Source organism: Melanerpes formicivorus, unplaced genomic scaffold (assembly GCF_026170545.1).
Source record: "Melanerpes formicivorus ecotype bairdi unplaced genomic scaffold, bMelFor1.0.p_v2 SCAF_26, whole genome shotgun sequence".
Lineage (NCBI taxonomy): Eukaryota > Metazoa > Chordata > Aves > Piciformes > Picidae > Melanerpes > Melanerpes formicivorus.
Window position 1 is genome coordinate 11312061 of NW_027142378.1, and position 20633 is coordinate 11332693.

The window sequence follows — 20633 nt, forward strand, 5'->3', positions numbered from 1 at the left end:
GCCTGTTTCCAAGTTTTATTAATTCAAGTCATAAAAAAAAAAGTTACAGCAACTTCAACTATATACAGACAGCCATAAAAACAGTTCAGTTACACAGGCCACAGCCTCCTTACACAGCTGCAAAACAAATCATTACTTTAATGGACCTCCCACAAAGGTAAAATAGCCATTTGAGCTTCTATGCTCCATAACCCTAGTAACAGCAGTTGTTAACTCGTTTCATCATCATAAAAAAACCCAAAAAATAAAACTGGGGAGCAATAGTTAAAAGGTTGACTTGAGTAAGATGGGGTGCTTAAGATTTAACTCCCGACAAACAGTGTAAGTAGTAGCACAGTTACCAGTCTTGGCTGTTAGAAGGACTCTTTCTAGAGTTAAACATCCATGCCTCCAATAGTTTCTGTTGTCTTCTTGGTTGACTCTTACTCTGTCTTCAGCTGATTTAGTTAAGCATTCAGTCCTCTATGCATTTCGTTCATTTCCTTTACCTGGAGGGGGAGGAGGCAGAGGGAGATCAACATTTGTGCTGCTTTGCAACAAAACAACTGAGAAGTCGGTGGGACTTATCCTGGATTTTCATTAGCAAAGGGATTTGATGCATCACCAACAGAAAGAATCATGCCAAGACCACTGTAACACTTAGAGCTATTTCTTCCCTCCCTGTTTAAAACAATGCAAACCAAACCAGCACTCCTTAGGGTGCCTGCAGGGAGCAGATTTTTCTGTTCAGCTAAAACATCCTTTGGATTGCTTTACAAATGTGGAGTGAAGTACCACGTACTAGAACCATTTGTTACTACTCCATTGGAAACCAGCTCTTCAAAAGGAACTGCAAGCTCCATGCAGATATCTCAAGTAAAGGTCTTCATGAGAGAAAGGGATTCTCAGTGTTTCCTGTGGATTGTATAGCCCTTGCTATAGATATGTAAAGATAGTACTTGCCCTTGGCACTGCCTCCCAACCCTGGGAACAGCAGCAGATCACCAGCTGCTTTTGAAACTGGTGTAGAATGAGTGTGGTGAACTACACAGATAACGATTAGTTACAAAATTTGAGTATTTTTGGTCTCCTTGAACCCATATCTGAAGCACCCTAAGCAAGCTTTTAACCTACAGCACGCTTAGGTGCTCCTGAATTCTGGCCAACCTCCTCCCCACGTACACCATAAACAGAAATTAATTACCTCTGCTTTCACGTACTTCCCTTTCCTCCTTCTTGTTAAGACCTGTAAGAGAAGGAGGGAGCAATTGAGAGATTTTGTTTAAGCCTTGACTTCCATGTAACTTGATCCACTTGTGAATTTAAGACTCTGAACTTGAACCTGTCCCTTCCCCATCCTTCCAAAGCAAGGTACTCAAGAAGCTGTCCATCACTCTCAACTTTACACCAGGAGGCAAGAAAGCCACTTTTCACCCCAGTGAGCTTTTCCTCATAATTTCATTTTCCATGCAATACCCTTCAGTTTAAACCTGAAGCATCACCTTTCCCCCCTCTCAAAAAAAGGCAGCACTTCAGAGAGGAATATGTCAGAGTCTAGTTACCCTGGTATGTTATTTCCCAGACTACATTGTTCCCTATTCTTCTTAGCAGCACTGTTAGAACTTACCAGAACAACAATAGCAGCAATTATTGCTATTACTACTACTACAATGACAGCAATGACGCCAGGAGTCAGGGACTTCATGGAAAACTCTGGTGGTATTTCATCAACGTAGTAGACCACTGTCCTCTCAAAAAGCAGGGCTTCGTTATCAATGCTCATGTTTAGATTGTTATTTTGGAAGAGGGAGTCACCTTTTACCTAGGAGCAGATAGGAAAAGAGAGATTCGCAGTTTTACACCATAATATGCACTGCAAAAATTCATCTTGCTTCAGCCTGTACGCAGTTAAGGCTACTCAATGCCCTGTAATGACACACATCTACTCTTTGACAAACTTTACCCAGGACACACTTACATCTTTCTCAAAGTAGTAGGCCACATCAGCTATATCCACATCTCCTGCAGATTTCTCTGTGGAATTTTGCTTCAAATTAATAGTGATGTACGGGTTTTCATACTGGAAAAAACAGAAAATAGCATTAGTATGGTATTAAGAAGGGGCTAGTTTAAATAGAACTGTCCAATACACAGTGAAATATTGTGATCCAACTTGTAAACTCACACCCTGCATCGACTTTGTGGTATCTGTTCTCAAAATAATTGTTTACAAATATTCAAATTCCTTTTTTTTTTTAATGAAGTAAGAATTCATCTAAAGACTGAGAGGCTGTGAAATTTCAGTGCTTCAGCTCAGCTACAGCTGTTTGCTAGCTGCTCCATAAGTGTCACACTTTTGAGAGCTTCTAGCAAGCCTCATGCTGTACTGCACTAGTGAAAAAGTTCTCCAAGTTACTCACAACAAAGATCTGCTCCTTCACTAAAAAGGCTGTGGCTCTTACCTGAACTTTAGCGATATAGCGGCCGCTCAGCTGGTAACGTTTGGTAATGATGTCCTTGAAGAACCTGTAAGGACATTAAAGTCACAGCTGTTAAAAGGAGTGCTGTTTTACACATCTGTTTTCAGCAGCAAGGACAACCACACAAATCAGGGTTTTTTTCCCCCCTGTAGTTTCTCTGCAGTGGGTTGATCCCAGCTGGCAACTAAACCCTCACCTAGTCCCTTCACCCTTAAACAGGAGCAGGATGAGAATTAGAAGGGCAAAGGCATGAAAAAAAACCAACAAACAAAACAGCAACACAATCTGTCACGGGTCAAGATAAAAACAGCCTTGGAAGTGAAAGGGTTAGATGGTGGGAACGAAAAAATTTCTAAGTGATGCAGAAGCAGTGGCTCACGAAGACCAGATGGACACCCAGCCAATCCCAAAGCAATGCCTAGCTGGGAAAAATTGCCCCACATCCCTAGATGCATTGCTGGACATATTATACAGATTCTGACACCTCTCTGGTCAATTTGGGTCAGCTGTATCTGCTCTGTCCCCAGCCCACACAACTGGGGCAGCAGAGGGAGAGTTTGAGAAGGCCTCAACATTGTGTAAGCACTCTGCAGCAAGAGCTGAGACGCTGACGACTTACCAATCCTGTTTTGGTCAGCAGTCTAAAATACAGCACCATACCAACTGCTACCAATAAAATTAACTCCATCCCAACCAAACCCTTTAGGTTGTCATTATTGAATTATACCAGAGCTGTGTTAATTCCTAAGAGTAAAAATGCACTTACTGAAAAAGAAACATATACACTACTGCAGCCTCAGAGAGAGAAGCGTTTACACAGGTCTGAGAGTTCAGAAAAGGAGCTGAGCAGCTCATGTTCTGTGGGCAGGGGAAGCTAATCACTACAAGTATGGTTTCTCTCCTATATGACCTTTGTGAGAGAAGCAGGATATTTTTTTGGCCCAAACTGTTCCCTCCTGTTGCTTCTATGCTCTGCTATCTTTGACAGTTTACTTTGGGGGCAGTTTTACCTTCATCTCTTTCATTTTCTTCAGTGCAATGACTTGATTAAAAAGAAAAGTGGCACTTCATTTCAAGTGGAAGTACATCTCATTAGCAAATAATTCCAACACAAACTAAATTATCTTTATGAAGGATCTGTAGGTCACTTCTAAGATGCCTTACAAATGAGTTCACGAGTTTGACAATGCTTGTGAGCAATTTAGGGATACACTAAGTATCCTGTAGTGCACGCAGCCATTGCCACGAGGGCTCACTATCATCACTTACTTGTCTAAAGATTCAGGGCTCAGAGGAGAGTTTCTTTCAGCATGTTTCATTTCAATGATGATCCACCTGAAGCAACAAGCAAGCACAATGAATATTCTTAAAAGCACACACACATAATTAATTCTAAAAAACTAACCCCAGAGGAAAAAAAAACAGCTACAAAAAACACCACAGAGCAGCAAGAGAACAACAAGCTAAGCCCCCTCTCTCCAAAACCCTTCAACATGTCCTTGTTTCCATATTAAAAAATAGTAATAACAAAGAATAACATCACAGGAAATACAGCAGTTACCAAGTGCTTATTCCTCTGTCTTCACTTATCCCCACTGCATCTTTCATGCAGCTAAATCCTTCACTACCCAGAACCAAACACAGGTATGCTTTCATGTCACAGCACACCCTACTGAAAGACTTACATTGTTCTGACTAACTGGTTGCACTTCAGGTCTGCATCTTGTTTGTCCGTTCTCCTAACACCAGCCGTATTGACACACCAACAGGTGGTTCCGTTGCACTGCTTTGCCTTGAACACACCATCGTTTTCACACTCGGGATCATAAAGGCCGTCGGTATCTTCAAATGCATCCTTTGGCTTCTCACGACGACCCGATTTTGTGTGTGCCATTTCTGCTTTCATCAACAGGCATTTTGAGGTCACTGAAAACAACCACAAAGCCACGTTACGGTAGCAGCGAACCACGCAGGTTTTAAGTCTATAAGAAGACAAGGCGCAGCCAGACTGGAAGCCATTACAGGTGGAGGAGCAGGTGTCCAACACGTAGGTGGTGCCTAAAGTCAGCGCAACTGGGATGGATTAGCTTCTTAAGAAAAACAGGGAGGAAGTCCGGGCACTTTCATTTCTAGCAGCAAGGGGATGATTCACAGCTCAGCTGAGCTCAAACCAAGAGTAAGGCGTTCAGACGAGGCTCTGTTGCCTCTGACTTTGTAGGAACGGTCATGGCATCCACTTACAAGGAAACAAAACAATTAATCTTTGACAGATCCTTGCCTTTAGAAACTGAGTATTAAATAGAGTGGGGGAGCCTGTATCTGTACAACCACAGAAACACTCAGGTTGGAACAGCCCCTCGGGATCACCAAGTCCAACCCATAAGCATCTATGCAATTTGAACTGGAGGAATCCCGAACGCCTATCTCCCATCGCCAGTTCATTTGGAAGGCCAGGAAGAAGCTTTCTTTCCTTGCCACCATTATTTACCGGGAGCTCACTGCTCTGGCTCCACACAGTCCCTGGAGCTTACCCCGCAGAGAGCGCAGCCAGAGCCGGCGCGGCAGGGGTTTACTTACGAGTAGCGCAGTTGACGGACACGCCAGTGCCGATCGAGTCGCACCAGCACACGCCGCTGGCCTCCCTGCAATTGGTCACACGCTTGTTCTTCTCGCAGATGCACGCTGGAAGAGAAGCGAGGCCATGAGCACGGCTGCCCTCGGGGAACCAGACACACACCCCAGGGCACGGCCAGCCGCTGCTCCGCTGGGCGGGGAGGAGAGACAAAGCCACTTCTCACCGGACGGAGCCGGCTTCCCACCTCGCCACCCGCCCTTCTCTAGAAAAGGGCGAGGGCTTCCTTTAGAAGGTTCGAGCTCTCCGAGGACCCTTCCCACAGGCTACCGGAGCCCCCCAGCAGGGGACGGAAGGGTGTGGACACCAGGGACCCCCGTTCCCCCGTTCCCCCCCTCAGCTTCCCGCCCGCGGGGCTGCCGCTCCCCGCCGGCCCGCGGCCTCGCGCCCCCCGCGGCAAGGGGGCGCCATTTTGGGCCGCGGAGCGGGTCGTCCGCTGGGGGGGCTCCGCAGGAAAGCGCAGAGAGTGGCCGCAGCAAGAGCTCCCAGAGCGCAGGAGCCCGGTGAGAGCCAGAGAAAGAAGGAGAAAGGCTGTTCGAGGTGGACAGAGGGGTCGGGGTACTCACAGCTCTCCACGGAACGGACAACAGTGTAGAGTAGCAGTAGGAGCGCAGCCCCTCTGAGCAGCTTCATGGCTCGGGCTGGCGGCGGGGCACGGAGAAGCCGAGGAAAAGTCCTCCGAGGAGACGGCGCTTAGCGTGCGCGGCGGCCAACCGATGTGAGCCGCCCGACAGGTTCCGCAGGTGATGGTGGCTGCGCCGCGCCCTGCCCGGCTCCGGTTACACCTGGGACGCGCAGGGGGCGGCGGTGGCAGCTCCTCCTCCCGGGCAAACCGGGCGCTGTTAAACCGCCGCCCCCTCCCCCCAGCACCTGGGCGAAACTGGTTGGGGCAGGGCGGGTCACCGCTCCCAGCCCGGCCCAGATACAGCCTTTTCCGTGGGGCTGGGGGGGAGTCAGCGGCCAGAAGAGGGAGGCAGGCAGGCAGGCAGGCAGGCAGGGGTTTCCTGAGGCGCGGTCGCTCTCGCTGAAAGCGGCCGGGAAGGCGCTCCGCCCGCGCTGGCGGGGATGCGGCTGCCAAGGGGCAATGGGGGGCGGCCCAGGCGAGGCAGGGCCGGCTCCCCCACGGAGAGAAACTCTTAGTCATCGGGAGAAGGTCCTGGGTGTGTTTGCTTTGTGGGGTGGGGTGGGGAGGCTGTCCCACACGGTGACACAGGGGACAGGGGAGCAAAGTTGGCTCCTCTCCCGCTTTGGAGCTTCCCGCGCCCGCCGATGACCTTCAGAGGGCCAGGACCATAGGGAGGCTTCCGTCGGGGGTGGCCAACCCCGAGGTCTCTGCCCTGGCCCTGTGCCCGTGGGGCCTTGCACCTCCCCTCCCTCAGGTGGGCGGTTGGGGGGTATTTTCTCTCCCCTTTTGGGACAAGCGGCCCCGGGTTGCGTTCCCAGCCCGCCCTGGGCAAGCTGACCGCCAGTCACAGTGCTCACACCGTGCAGTTCCCAGCAGTGCGCTCCTTGGAACGAGGCCGCGAGGACTTGGTGTTCAAAATGAACCCTGGTGGTCCCTCAGTTGATTTAAGAAGAAGCAGAACACCTATCTGCATAGAATAAACTCTTAAGAGGCTTTCTGTTGAGGTTTTGCTGTGTTGTTGTTTAAAACACACATTCGATTGCTCTAGCTCAGGCCTCTGGAGAGTCGCTTCTGGAGCTGCGAGTGCCTGCGTTTCCTTGTTTGCCAAAGTGTAGTCACCAGTGCTTGGTCTCTGAACAGCAGAGCTTTGTGGGACCCTACAAAATGGTAGGTAGTGCCGAAGGCCTGCAAGGTTACCAGGGAGAAAGGGGGGGGGACACCAAAAAAAGAGACAGAAAAGTCTGCTGCAAGCTTTAAAAAGGCTTTTCAAAATGTAAAAGTTAATGCAGGAATGGGAGACAAAAGATACACATGGTACACTGGAAAGATTTTCTGAAGTCTTTCTTTGATTTAGTGATGAAGGGAAAAGAATATGCATAGATTATTCTGAAAGATCTAGCGGTGTCCAAGAAAAACAAGATGTTTTACTAGGGGAGAAAACCAGAATGACAGCCCTCTAAGTCTCTTCCTGCGTTTATGGAGGAACCAGTGGTGTGTCCAAAGACTCTACAATTCCTCTTGGCAGCATTCATGTTCACTGCACAATAAAAAGTTGCTGCCTTTGTACAGGCAGAGCTCAGTTAATGAACCTGTTTCAAACCCTTGCACTCTTTGAAGTGTCAGTGCAGGTTAGCCGTCTTTGTGGTTTGTCTCTGTGCACAGCTCTGTTTGTGTTGCACCTTTAGTTCTCTAGTTGCTGTTGTCTAGAGTGCCCTGCTGAAATCAGGATGGGTGTTCTCTCAGACGGTCCTAGGTTAATGGCTGTTGTTTGGTCTGCTCCTGATAGAGCCCAAATTAGGCTTTTGCAGCATTTATCTTGATTCTTCTTGCAGGTGTATGTGACTACTCTTCTGATAGCCTTGTCAAAATCAGGGTATGATCTTTAGTAATGAGAAATATTGGGAAGCATTTAGAGTCACAGATAGAGACTTCTCACATTGCTGCTGTGAAACAATGGCATTCTTCAGAGAGGCAAGCAGGGTCAGTAGGCTCGGAAATGCCTGCCTCATGTAAAGCTCACCTTCGTTGTAAATGCACTGGTTCGCTCAAGATCAGAGGAGTTATCCTGCTAGCAAACCATGAAGCTGAACGACATAACCTTTGATAAGAAATTTTATGATAGGCTTTTGCCTTAAAAAAAAGTTAGTGTAGAAGAACAGAACAGGCTGTGTACATGCTAATCCTCCTTCTCCTGGCCCTTGTGCTGTGTGGGGAAGCCTCTGTGACTAGTTTTAAAAGTCCAAGCCTTAAGTCTGCAGTTTTGAAACCTCACAGTGGCTACTCCTGAAAGTAGCACTGCTTCTTCAACCATATCCAAGTACCAGGCAGCTCTTTGTTGCCAGTACACCAAAAATAGCCATAGCCCTTAGTGTCTCTCCTTAGGAGGAGAGACTGAGGGAGCTGAGGCTCTTTAGTGTGGAGGAGACTGAGAGGTGACCTCATTACTGTTTATAAATATGTAAAGGGTGAGTGCCAAGAGGCTGGGGCTAGGCTCTGCTGGGTGATGCCCAATGACAGCACAAGGGGCAGTGGGTGGAAGCTGAGGCATAGGAAGTTCTGTGTAACACAAGGGAAAATTTTTTCACTGAGGGTGACAGAACACTGGAGCAGGCTGCCCAGGGGGGTTGTGGAGTCTCCCTCTCTGGAGATACTCAAAACCTGTCTGGATGTGTTCCTGTGTGATCTGCTCTAGGTGATCCTGCTCTGGCAGGGGAGTTGGGCTTGATGTTTCCTTCCAACTCCTAACATTCTGTGATTCTGTGAAGGATTTTAGGGTATTTTAATGGACTAAAGAAGCACTTTATGGCATGATTTGGCTTTTTTTAGTGTGAGACATTGTTTTCCCTGTTAATTTCTACCCTGTAGGATGCCATACCCTAGCTGGGGTGAAAAGATAGGTGCGTCCTGTTGCTTTTCCTGGTACAGCATTTGATTTGGCTCTAATTAGCAGGAGCTAATAAAAAGCCCTTTATCTCTAATTTCCCCAGGTTTTCAAATCTGAAGAAATTATGGTTTATTAGCATTTCAGAAGCAGAGAGAGTTGCTCTACTCAATGTAATTCCTCAGCAATGCAGTGGAAATGAGTGACCATTCACAACAGTGTTAATTTTACTCACTTTCCAAGTTATTTTTGAGAAAAGCTTCTCTGTAGAATCAAAGCCATCAGAGCAAACACGTGGCTGAAAATACAGGAGGGCTCAAGTATCGAAGTAGCTTGATTACAGATACCTAGGGTGTCTATGGGGTTGGAAAACATTGCCCTTTTTGTCCCTTTGTGATGACATATAAGCCTTATGATGGAAAAAAGTGACCTAGTTCAATGATTGTTCTGTATTAACTTTCCTCAATGAACTGTAAATGTAAGGCTTGGCTTATTGGTTGTAAGCAGGATATTTTTATCAAGTGTTGGAGATACCCTCTCTTATCAGATAGCTGAATGCTGATTAGGCAATGCAGTGTAGGCTAGATAGAGTTTACACTTAGTAAAGCATAATTACAGCTCAGACAAATTATAATTTGAATGCTAAGAGAATATTACTGGCTCCATCATATACCAGAAGGAATAAACAATATTTGGATCACCAGGCCTTAGAGGATATGTAAACTTACATTAGGAAAACTCCTGGGATCTGTATTTTTTCAGCTTTCACTCTGCAATTTACATTTGCTCCAGATTCTGTTGGGAGAATAAAGTTCAGTTCAGTAAAGCACTGAAGAGCCGATGACGCCAGCGGGAGATTGTCTGCTGACTGCAGTGAGCTGTCGATCAGATCCGAGGAGGTCAATGCAGCTGTTTCTGATGTCACTGAGAGATAGTGTGATCCTGGGGTCTGCTCTCACGTCTTCACTAGGTCTTCCCTGGAAAGGGGATAAGTGGACTTCATGTTCCCTGGCACTGGAAAGGGACAAAATCTGCTTTCAGGGAAAGTTGCAAGGATGTGAGTCACTCCCGAAGTATCAGGAAACGATGCAAGGTGGGGCTGTGACATACACTTTGGTCAGCAGATCAGAGAGATGAGTGAAGAGAGCGTGATCAATACTACGGGAGTATTTGGCAGTCTAGCTCTGACCTTCTTCAGAGGCTGCAAAGCTGATCAGTTTTGGATGTAGCCTTCTGAAGATAAGCAAGGAAGGTCTTTTACAACCTATTCTTCTCTTCTCTTCTGTTCCGTTCCATTCCATTCTATTTCTATTTCTATTCTATTTCTATTTCTATTCTATTTCTATTTCTATTCTATTTCTATTTCTATAGTTTCATCCCTAGAAATTAGGTCATATATTACAGCAGATTGCAAAACACAGCCTTGCTAGTATTTTACCAACAAAACTAGGAAGTTTTGGAAGTTCAGGGTGACTTTGAGCTGGTTAAGGCTGACAAAGATAGAAACCATTCAAAAGTGCCAACAGGTTTTTGGGATGGTAGACATGGCAATAGACATTATTATAGGCTTCCTCCTTTTTGTTATTAGGACAGCTTTAGAAAGTTTGTGTTCCTTTTTTTTTTATTGTTTTTTGGGGTTTTGGGTGTTTTTTTTGCAGGCCTCACACTCTGCATAGACTGAAGCCCTGAATGCACTAGAGGAAGAAGACAATATTGACAAATTCTATGCCAGGTCTTGTCCATGATGTGTTTCTGAAGAGTCCATGCCTTCATGAATTGATCTATGCAGCAACTCAAAACTAATAAACCTGTTACTTCTATATATCTTTTTTCCCCCCCCCTTACAGGTTTAAAAACCACAATGTAACAGGTAAACAATGTAATATTGATTTGAACACTGAACATGGACTTGTGGAGAAATTAAATGCTTTGGCCATATGGAGCTGGTCAAATACAGAGCCAATAAGAAAACAAACAAGCAGTCGTGTGCCTTTCAGCTAGACTCAGCCTTTAATTACTTCTCAACACTGTAAAAATAAAACCAAACAAACCTAGTTTACCTGTTTGGTTTGGTTTGGGCCTGTTTCTAGATCTGGTTTTAATCCCTAATAAGAACACAGTTTATAAATGTAATTACGTTTGTGTCTTTTGCCAGAATTGTCATCCGCACTGGAGATGGAAATTAGTTCAAGGTCTCCAGACTGACCAAGAAGTGAGATGAGGAAAGTTTTGAGTGCTGCCATTACCCCTGATCTGAAAGTAAGAGTATCTGCTAAGAGGTAAAGAAAGGGTTGGTGGTTCAGAGGTTTGTAAAAGTAGACAGGGTGTAGCCACAGGAGAGAAATGCTCCTGCAATTAATGTGTGTTCTATTTGCGTCTTTGAGGATCATAGAAACCAACCTGTCTGATACGTTGTGGCATCCTCACCTCCCTGCTAGGGCTTAGTCTTAACTCCAGTGGGTGGGGTCATGAACAGGCTTGTCATCCTTGTCATTGCTTACCTGAAAATACACCTCTGTGGCTTTCACACTGACAGCATTTTTTTAGAACATCCATTGCCAGCATTCAGAGTTGCTCCAAATGCGCAGCATTAGACGTAGGAAACTTGATTCTTTACCCAGCCTACTTCATAGCAGGGAGGCTAGCCATTTAAGGTCATACTGTGCCGGTCCATCAGAACACTCAATGGTTTAGTAGGGTTTGGAAAGTGCTCAGAGCAAAACATAAGCTCACAAATTGTTGTTAAGAGGAGCTGCAGAGTTGTTTAAACTCTAGCATCTAAGATACTTTTTTGCCTGTGTGTCCTTTTAACCATTCTCTGGGAATAAAGGTGCAGGTGTAACTTTGTCAGAAGACTTGTTTAAAACTCTTTGAGGGCATCCTAAATAATTCTCATGTGTTTTATTGCATGACAGTGTCTCTGCTTTGTAGGCAGAAGCAAAGGAAATGGTTACACAGACAGACAGCTGTCCCATGTCTGTTTGGTGCTATCAGAGGGCACATTAAGCACTTTTTTTCAAAAACTGGAGTTACCTGCCATCAGATTTGCTTATGTTGAACTTGTCTAGATATACAGGTCACTACAAGCAAGTCAGGTAACCCACAGTAACAACCTATGGACACAGCTCTACCCAGCTGTGAGCAGAAGACATTTATTCCCCAGCATAAACAGGGTCACAGCATGCACGCGGGCAGTTTCCATGGAGCAGCAAACATGCTGGAAATCCCCACCCACTCTTGCCTCACTCTAACCTGTGTGTAGTCATACCCCAAGCAAAGGTGAATAAATACACCCATGAGCTGAGCAGAAAAATCTCATCCCACAAAGAGCATTCAGTGAAACAGGATGGACAACAGAGAGCAGGGTTAACAGAGCAAGGTGTTCCATGGCTCACTGAAATAGATGGCTTTTGTGTTGTGACTACTTCCCTAGTTCATAAATTTCCTTATGCTTTCAGTTAGCAATAGCTGTGCCCAAAGTTCATCAGTTTCTCTTTGCACTTTAATTTACAACCCCTGTGCTCGTCATTTTATTGCTTCAACCTCTAACTAAAGAACTTTTACAACTTGTGATTACTGAATTCAGAGAAGCAAGAAAGCTTTTTGACCTGCCCTGGAGTAATTATAGACCCCATTGCCTCTTGGGAGGGGCATTCAATATTTAACAAACTGTGGCAACTCTCATTTAACTGTGTGGAGTCTGGACCATTGGGTGGCTGTGAAAAGAGAAAATTCCAGACTCTTTCCAGCTCACATGTTACCTTGCTTGGGTTTAGTTTCCAAAGAGCTGTCCTTGAAATCCTGCCTTCCCACCACTGAACTTGAAGCTGTTGCTTTCTTTGCAGTGTGAATGAGGGGATTGGAGCCATGTTTGCATAAGAAAATAATTTCCCCTTACTTTGGAAATTATAGTTACATTACTGTGGATTAATCCTTTCATGGGATGAGTCTTCTGAATGCCATGCCATTAAAATAAAGCTCTTGACAATAGAGAAATTGTCCTGTGTTAACTCTGACTGTGCTGTCATAGTATAGGGGGTGTAGTCATGGACAAAGATTCAATTGTGCTTGACAGTGTAAAAACAGACTAAACAGATATCCTGTGCTGTGAATTATGTGACCAGTAAACTGAGAGGTCATTCTGAATTCTGGAACTGGAAAATGGAATGAGAAAGGTTTGATGCCATTGCCACATTTTGCCCAGTTACAGAGCCATAAGCCAGCCAGCTAAGAGTTTGAAGGCCACTCTTCTTCACCCACTCAAATGGCTATTGCTTTTAAAAATGCTGAACTCACCTTCAGGAGAAAAAATTAGTTTTCTACTTTCAGTCTGCTTAGATGAAAAGATTCCCTGCACATGAAGTTGCTCAGGTCTTGCATGGTCCTGTGTACTAATGCGAGGTGGTGCGTTTGTGTCCCTCACCAGATGTGAATGGAATGCTTTCAGACAATGTGATTACAGGAATATGTTTAAGAAAAATTCTGGATGCTTTCCTGTTTCAGCCACCTTGTAGTTGTGAAGACTTCTAGTGTTTGCTAGTTGTTTCTGAAAGAGGAGAAAAACACAAGCTGAAGAGTTGGTGCTTTTCACTGCAGCCGTAGGCATGCGCAGTACCCTGGCTGCACCTTGGCACCGCTGACACACACCTGCTCTTTGCTTTGGCACCTGTGTCTTGGGAAGCCTGGTGCTCTTGGCAGCTGGAACAAATGGCTCCATGGTCATGGTGGTGGAGGGGAGTCCTGTTTATTAGTACTCTCTGCATGAAGAAACAGCATAGGCACAACTGAGGGACAACCAAATATGGCCATTAAATACCAATGCAAAATTCAGTCTCCAGGGGCTTAAAAAAGAGAATAAGGTGGATGACATCAGAAGGTTCAGAAACCACTTGAAGGGATACTGTACAGTTCAACTCCTTTTCCAGGGAAGCAAAATATGACCACAAAGATCTGAGTTACTGATGTTGAGGGATGCATCATTCACCACTTGCCATTTTGTGACGTGATGGTGAAGACCTAATGTCTCATCTATTCAACAAAGTAATTGCAACTCTTCAGATACAATTAATTTGGTTCATTTACAACCAATGACAGCAGTGACAGTCCTTCAAAATAAATTTACAAGACTTAAGCTGTCTGCTTTGAATTAGTGAAGTTCATCCAGGATAGATCAGTCTATTTACAGTAGCACTAAACAGCAAGTTCCAGCCTATGTCCCCAGTACTTTGTGTAGATTTGCTGTTCCAGAGCACCCAGCTGTTCTGAAGTATGCAGAAGCAGCATGTTTAAACATGCACTGGACTTGCTGGCAGCCTTCACATTCTTCTACCATTTGCTGGCTTAGTCTAGTCAGTGTACTTCTTGTTCACTACATGATTTGCAAGTATTTTTCTTTTCCTTCTAGTTTGTTAATTTCTCAGTAGCAGAGAATAACTACAGCAGTTCTTGGACTTGGCTATCACAAAACCCTGCATTATGCTTAGAAGTAAAAAAAAGCTGAAAAATGCTTTTCCTGGCCATTCATCCATCAGGGACCTACACTGAAGTGACACTGGACCATTTGTAGTCCTAATGATATTGTCCCATTTCTCAAAAGCAAGGATTTGTAGCTGTAAGGTGCCATTCCAGTGTTCTTATTTGCTCCCTCTAGTAGCAAACAGGTAAGCCACCTTCGGTCTGTTAAGCTTAGTCCTAGCCCAGCCACTGTGATTCTGTAATTATTTGTTTCACACAACTCATCTAAATCCTTCCTCTCCTCCCACATAAGAAAAAGGTTTCTGGTGATAGATGTGGGTTTAGGTGGTTTAGCTGTTCCTTTTGAATTCACTGGAACTTGTGTGACTTGCTACAGTGTTTATTCTGAGTTAACCACACGTTCAAGTTTCGCTTCAGGTTGGCTATGGTTGGTAGGAACTGAGCTCTCAGCTCCCATGCATTTATTCACATAGAACGTCTGTGATGGAGAGGCTGGGCTTTCCCCCCGAAGTCAAGAGTCATCTCTACAGGGAGGAGGGAATTGTTCTTTTCCCCCCTATGTCACCCTCTCTGATCATTCAAAAATATGTATTTCACTGTGCACAGTGTTCTGCATTTAAAAGACCCAATGGCTCTTCTTCATGACTTCATGTGAAAAGAAATACCAGGTGTTCTTCTGATGGTTCTTTATCTGTCTTAACAACAAAGATGCACTGGAAAAGATATCATAAGCCCAAGGCATTTTCCCCCTACTGCACATGTATTTATTTATGTGTATCCTAGATGCAATTTATGATGATAGCAGCCCTGTGTTTTTTCTTCAGTGATGCTTCTGAATCTATTCATAAACACCCCACTCACTGGAAATTTGAAAGTGTTTTCTTTAAAGGAAATGAACTGCTTTGCAGCTGCCTTTTTGAACTTTCTACTTGGTTAGCTATGCAACTCTTTATCTGATAGAATGGAATCCCAGTGCATTTAGGGAAACTCCCCCCCAAACAAACCCCAAAAGCAAAACAAGACAAAAAATATCTTGTATGCCCCTCAGGTTTTTCAAACCCAGGTCTTCTTATCTCTATCTATCTGTCCATATCTATATCTAAATGAGTGAATATAAATAAATAATCGGGTCAAACTATGATATGAAGATGAAGAGTAGCTGAATTGATTTAATGTACACTTGCAGGAAGGATTTGGAATCAGGTGCACGTGAAATGGAGTGTATGATACCAGTTTAACCCGCTGGTGGTGGCACAGCGCCCCCTGATGTCCGCCAGGCTACTTGGCAGTCAGAAAGCTGCATCCTTCCGGATACTCTTGCATGAATTGTCCAACAATTTTCTAGAAGCTGGAGTTAATGATAAGCCAGTTTGAGAACCCGTTAAGTCTACTATATCATAGAGAGGATTTAGAGTGAGGTGAAGTTCTGTGTCCTTATTGTCACTGTGTTCAAATGTCAACCTTTCCATGTTGGTGTTTTTCCATGATGTTTCAGAGTTGCACCCTTGAGTCATCCCCACCTGTACCTCAGGCTGCAGAGCCCTGCAAGGCAAGAAAAGTAAAGCTGCAGGCTTTCCGGCAGCTTTGTCTCATACCTTCAGTTTACTCAGAGTCTGAGCCAAGGTTCTGCAGCTGGTCTGCATAAGAGCAGAGCCCTGGGCCCAGGGAGATATGGGACAGTACAGTAGGAGTTACAGAGTCACAATACCTGTGATTGTAATGGACTTCTGAGAACGAAAAGAAGAAATGTTTTTTAATATCCTGCCACAGAACCATCAGCTCAAAAATATCTTTGAAACGTGTGAGCTACAAGGGGAAAACAAAGCATAGAAACCCTGGAAAACATTGTGTGGATAAAGATCTACATTGTAAGCTCCTTTTTATTGATAACCAAAGGCCTACAAATGAGAAGGTGTAGAGAATAAGCAAGCATCCACTTCTCACTTACTGCTGCAGTTTCATGTTTTGCAGTGGAGCAAAAACATGACAGGAGCTTGTTACCAGTCTGAATGATTTAGATGGCTCTGTGCAAGTTCATATAACTTACTGCTGCCTTTTTCTGTGTGGGAAAAAAAGGTATCAGAAGAATGCTAATTAGCTGAAGAGGGCTTTGAGTCCCTTTGATGAAAAGTATTATGTGACAAATAAAGAGCAGTTTAATGGAGAGCGATTCACAGACTCACAGGATGCATCAGGCTGGAAGGGACCCTCGAAGCTCATCTTGTCCAACCACCCTGCAGTGAGCAGGGACATCACCAACTAGATCAGGTTGCTCGGGGCCCCATCAAGTTTAACCTTCAGTGTCTCCAGAGATGGAGCCTCAACCACATCTCTGGCCAACCTGTTCCAGTATTTCACCTCTGTCATTGTAAAGAACTTCCTCCTCAGGTCTAAATATATGCATTTGTCACCTTCTGTACTGCTTTTGGCTAGGATAGGTACTTGTCTTAATAGTAGTTTGTATGATGCTTTGTTTTGATTTGTGACCTGAAAAGAATTGATAACACACTGATGTTTTACCAATTACTGAGCATCAAGGCTTTTTCTGCTCCTTGCACTGATTCACTATTGAGTAGGCTGTGTACACATAGGAGGTCTGACCCGTACTGACAGAGTCAACCTGAAGACGTGTAGGCACAGAGAGCCTCACAGAAACAAGACTTTTGCCCCAGCTGATGTAAACTGTATTATCTGCACCTCACTGCTGAGTTCCCTGATTTCAGCCTGTTCTATACAGGGATGTTCTTAGTTCATGTATTTGATGTGGTTTTGCTCCGTGTGCACCACCAGCCACCCGAGGTGACCTTCCTGAGTGTGCTAACTCAAAGCACCTAAATAAAGGCCTCTTGCAAATTATTAATGAAAGGTGAAGAAGGACCAAACAGGCTTCTCATTGCCTTAACAAGTGAGAGCAGTTGCACGTGGAATTGGCCTGTAGAATGGGAAACAATGAAACTGAATCAGTTTCTTGCCAGCTTCCTAGAATAAATCTTTAGGTCTTTAAAAAAAACAAATAAAATTGCACAAATATTGCTAGGGAGTTTTTAATTCTTGTTATATTTCACTAACCTGCTTTAGACTAATTGCATACTACTATGTGCATTGTCTCCTGCGGAACAGCTAACAGCAGAGTGTATTTACTGTGCCTGCGTTTTGAACGAGCTTTAAATGCGCCTCTGTGCCTTGTCCCTCGTGTCTCTGTCGGCAGTGCTTTAGGAGCTTTCTACAATGTTGCTGGGCAGATGAACACATTACAGTGAACTTTGGGAGCCGCTTAGGTTGCAGACAGAGCGAGCAGCACCCTCCCGCGCCTCACGCCGTGCCGGCAGCGCCGCCCTCCGCCCCGCTCGCTGCCAAGCCGCGGCCGCGCACCTTCGCACGCCGCACATAGCCGCGCGAGGCCAGCGGAAGCGGCCATGGCGGAAACGAGCCGCGCGCGGGTAGCGGCACACCCGGAGCGCCGGTCCGCGCCGGTTTCGGAGCTCGCCTCTGAGAGCGATGACGTAACGCAAAAGGCGCGAAACGCCACAGACAGAAACCTGCACATGCAGCCCGCCCTCAGGGCACGGCCGTGCCTTTCTCTGATTGGCTGCCGAGACCTGGGCGGGCTTCGCAGGAATCGCCACAAGCCAAGGTAGCAGGTGGAGGGGCGGTTAAGAGTGCCCCGCCGTCTGATTGGCTGAAGTGGCTGCCTCGCGCGCTCCGATTGGCTGCGAGAGGCGCCATCTCGAGCTGCGCGGTATAAGGCGATGGTGTTGGGAGAGGGCCGCCGAGGTGAGCGCTGTATCCGCGGTGGGCTCCTGAGGTGCCAGCATCATCCTCGCGTGGCGGGATTGCTTTGTTGTTGATGTGGCAGCTAACAGAGAGCTGGGCAGGCAGGCAGGCTGCTGTGAGCCCGCCTCAGACAGCCCTGTGCTCTGGAAGGCCACGCTGCGGAGGTCAGTGTGTTTGCTCCTGGGTAAAAGTAGCGTTCATGTAATCGTGAACCCGGCTTGTCTGGACAAGGCTTTTGAGACCATCGAGTCCTGTTACTGTTTGTCTCTTCTAAGGCTGGTGCTGAGCCCTGTCCCTCAGCACCACATCTCTGTGCCTTTGAAACGCCCCAGGGCTGGGGGTTGCAGCCCCTGCTGGGGGCCTGGGTCAGGCTTGAGAGCACTTCCAAGGGAGAGTTCTATTCTCATCCCCACCACCTCCCACTCACCCTCCCCTTGGTAGCTTCTGGGTTTTACAGCTACAAACCCCTCAGGTTTCTGTTAATTGGTTATGCTCCCAGGCTATGTCCTGCTCAGGGCCTTACTGTTATGTGGCTTAGTTATGGTTCTGCCACCTCAGCTCTGTTTGAAGTCTCTGTAAAATGCAGGATCACAGACTGGGGGGGAGGAGTAGAGGGTTTCAGTAGGCCTAAGTTAGTGTGTGCAAACAGCAACTTTCCTGGAAGGGAGTTTTCAACACTTGGAATGGAAGAAGAAAGGCTGAAAGCTCCTCCCACTGGGGGGAAGAGGGTTGTCAAGTGTTAAATAACTCTACATGGTTGGTCTAGGGCACAAGACTTAGGTAATTGGTACTGAACAATTAACTTTTCTATTGCCTGGCATGCATAGGCTGCTGAAATGCTTCATTTGAATGAAGTGCAGAGCACTGCTGCTCACACTGGCTGGGTTTTTTAGTTCATGTCTTCTTCTCTTTCTAACAGGACTCTTTGCTGACCAGAATGAGGCACAACCTGGTGTGCCAGACACCTCCCACTGTCACTGTTCGTGTGAAGTCAAGTGTCTCCAGGTCCCACCAGCAAAAACACCTGCTCAGACTCAAGAGGCCTACTCCCAATGGCCAGGAAGCAAGCTGTAAAAAAAAGGTTGCTAGTCATAAATACAAATGTCCCAAGGGACCCTGCTTGGTTATTCAGCGCCAGGAAATGACAGCTTTCTTCAAGCTCTTTGGTAGGTGAATAATGGACTGGCTGAACAGTATGAAGCTCTTCTAAACTCAAGTCTTGCTTGGGGAGTGCTCTTTGTGTAGCTACTAATGGCCTTGTCTCTCTCCAAAGGTGTTTTGGTGTTATATGTAATGTTAGGAATACAAGAAGGGCTGCAAACTGATGGAAAGCAGCTTTTGGAATCACCAATGCAACCAAGCTGGTGGAATGGTTTTTATTCCCTTTTATGATTATTTTTTCACTATTATTTCCTCTTCCTTTCTGTTTTCTTTCTCTTCCATAAATACATGTAAAAAAGTGCACAGTGTTTTTACAGAAGGCTTACAAAAGGGTGGCCTCTCCATTTTTTAAAGCTGTTATTTGTGGTGGGAATAAACATTTAGAGGGAGAAGTAGAATAGGAAGACAGTCTGAGGCGTTTTAGCATCTCTTGTGTGTGTGTATGTCTGTCATAGGAAGTGTTGTGTTGCTGTAGTGAAGAGATGAATAGTGGAAGATGACACTTTGTTTTTATCTGAACCCTAAATGCAGAAGTGAATCAGAGATCTGGAATCTATTCACAGACAGTGATGCACTGACCACAAACAAGCAAGTGTTGCCTTCTAAAGGCTGTCTGGCAATCAAGGGCCAGCGATCCCAACAGTCTGGTTCCTCAGAAATAAAGATATGCTTTTAGATGGAACCACTTAAAGCAGGAAAAGGTTACACATGTAGGAAAAACGTGGTGATTTTCCAACTCCAGTTGCTGTTAGTGAGGACAAACAACATGCAGTTACTGCATTTTCCACCTTGCCTCTGTGGTAGTTTGTCTTCCTTTCTCCCCTTATTATTATTACCTATTTCTGTTTGTTTTGGTTTGTTGTTGTTGATGGGGTGGGATTTTTTGGGTTCCTTCAGTAAAAGCACCATCTGTTATTTGCAAATACTTTGTAGCAAAGGGGTTAGCAGGGTGTGTTTGACAGGCTACAGCTTGCTTTCATTGCAGATGATGATCTAATCCAAGACTTCCTGTGGATGGATTGTTGCTGTAAAATTGCAGACAAGGTAAGAGGACTTCCTTCTTAGCTGCCAGAACGTACACTAAATGGAAAACCTGCCCCTCATCCCCTGATGCTGTAGTGCAAATACAGACTGCAATTGGCTTATTGTTTGATGTCTTCCTATGCTTTCCTGATTGATTAAAATCATCCAAATGTCTTGGTGCAAGACAAATGTGCACAAGCATGTTAGGAGGATGTATACTGAACTAATACATCCATACTTCATTTGGCATTTTCAAACAGTATCTCTTGGCCATGACCTTCGTTTATTTCAAGAGGGCCAACTTCACAGTGACTGAGCACACCAGAATCAACTTCTTTGTTGCTCTGTAAGTACATTTAAATTACCTGGCTTTATTAGCACAAACTTTGGGTTATTTTATTCCTTTGTTTATGCCACTGATGATTATTATATATGTGATGAGGCTTCTTTAACAACTGTGTAGTTGTCTGGGCTCTATATGAAGCACAGAAACATGCTGCATATGAAAGTGCAACTCTCTTGCAGACCACCACCTGTCTGAAAGGAGCTTGAGGAGCAGGGAGATGCTTGTGTTGGTGCAGTGACACACAGTGTGGTGTTCTG

The 20633-nt window shown here is 45.4% G+C and overlaps 2 protein-coding genes across 3 annotated transcripts in view; one reads left to right on the forward strand and one right to left on the reverse strand.

The window, feature by feature from the left end:
- EPCAM (epithelial cell adhesion molecule) lies at window positions 1-5905 on the reverse strand. Its single transcript, XM_068153684.1, has 9 exons — window positions 5658-5905; window positions 5037-5141; window positions 4145-4385; window positions 3729-3794; window positions 2442-2505; window positions 1958-2059; window positions 1607-1801; window positions 1184-1225; window positions 1-488 (listed from the first exon to the last, which is right to left on the reverse strand). Exons 1-9 carry the CDS (start codon window positions 5722-5724, stop codon window positions 447-449), a joined length of 924 nt encoding a protein of 307 aa, XP_068009785.1. The 5' UTR covers window positions 5725-5905; the 3' UTR covers window positions 1-446.
- The window catches only part of SPDYA (speedy/RINGO cell cycle regulator family member A), a 19929-nt gene continuing 4867 nt past the window's right edge, over window positions 5572-20633 (forward strand). The window contains exons 1-6 of one of the 2 annotated variants that reach the window (XM_068153682.1): window positions 5572-5594; window positions 6765-6883; window positions 10753-10876; window positions 18766-19012; window positions 19993-20051; window positions 20291-20376. In XM_068153682.1, the coding sequence (XP_068009783.1) occupies window positions 18784-19012; window positions 19993-20051; window positions 20291-20376 (374 nt within the window). In that variant the 5' untranslated portion in view covers window positions 5572-5594; window positions 6765-6883; window positions 10753-10876; window positions 18766-18783. Of the gene's footprint in view, window positions 5595-6764; window positions 6884-10752; window positions 10877-17906; window positions 18011-18765; window positions 19013-19992; window positions 20052-20290; window positions 20377-20633 lie in introns of those variants that run through there. The other variant, XM_068153681.1, reaches the window with a different exon arrangement.

Bases quoted from the DNA above. Each gene is read 5' to 3' on its own strand.
- EPCAM (XM_068153684.1), bottom strand. From the start codon at position 5,724: ATGAAGCTGCTCAGAGGGGCTGCGCTCCTACTGCTACTCTACACTGTT. The intron at 5,142-5,657 runs GTGAGTACCCCG...CTTCTCTTCCAG, and splicing joins TGTCCGTTCCGTGGAGAGCT to CGTGCATCTGCGAGAAGAAC. The intron at 1,226-1,606 runs GTAAGTTCTAAC...CTTCTCTTACAG, and splicing joins TTGCTGCTATTGTTGTTCTG to GTCTTAACAAGAAGGAGGAA.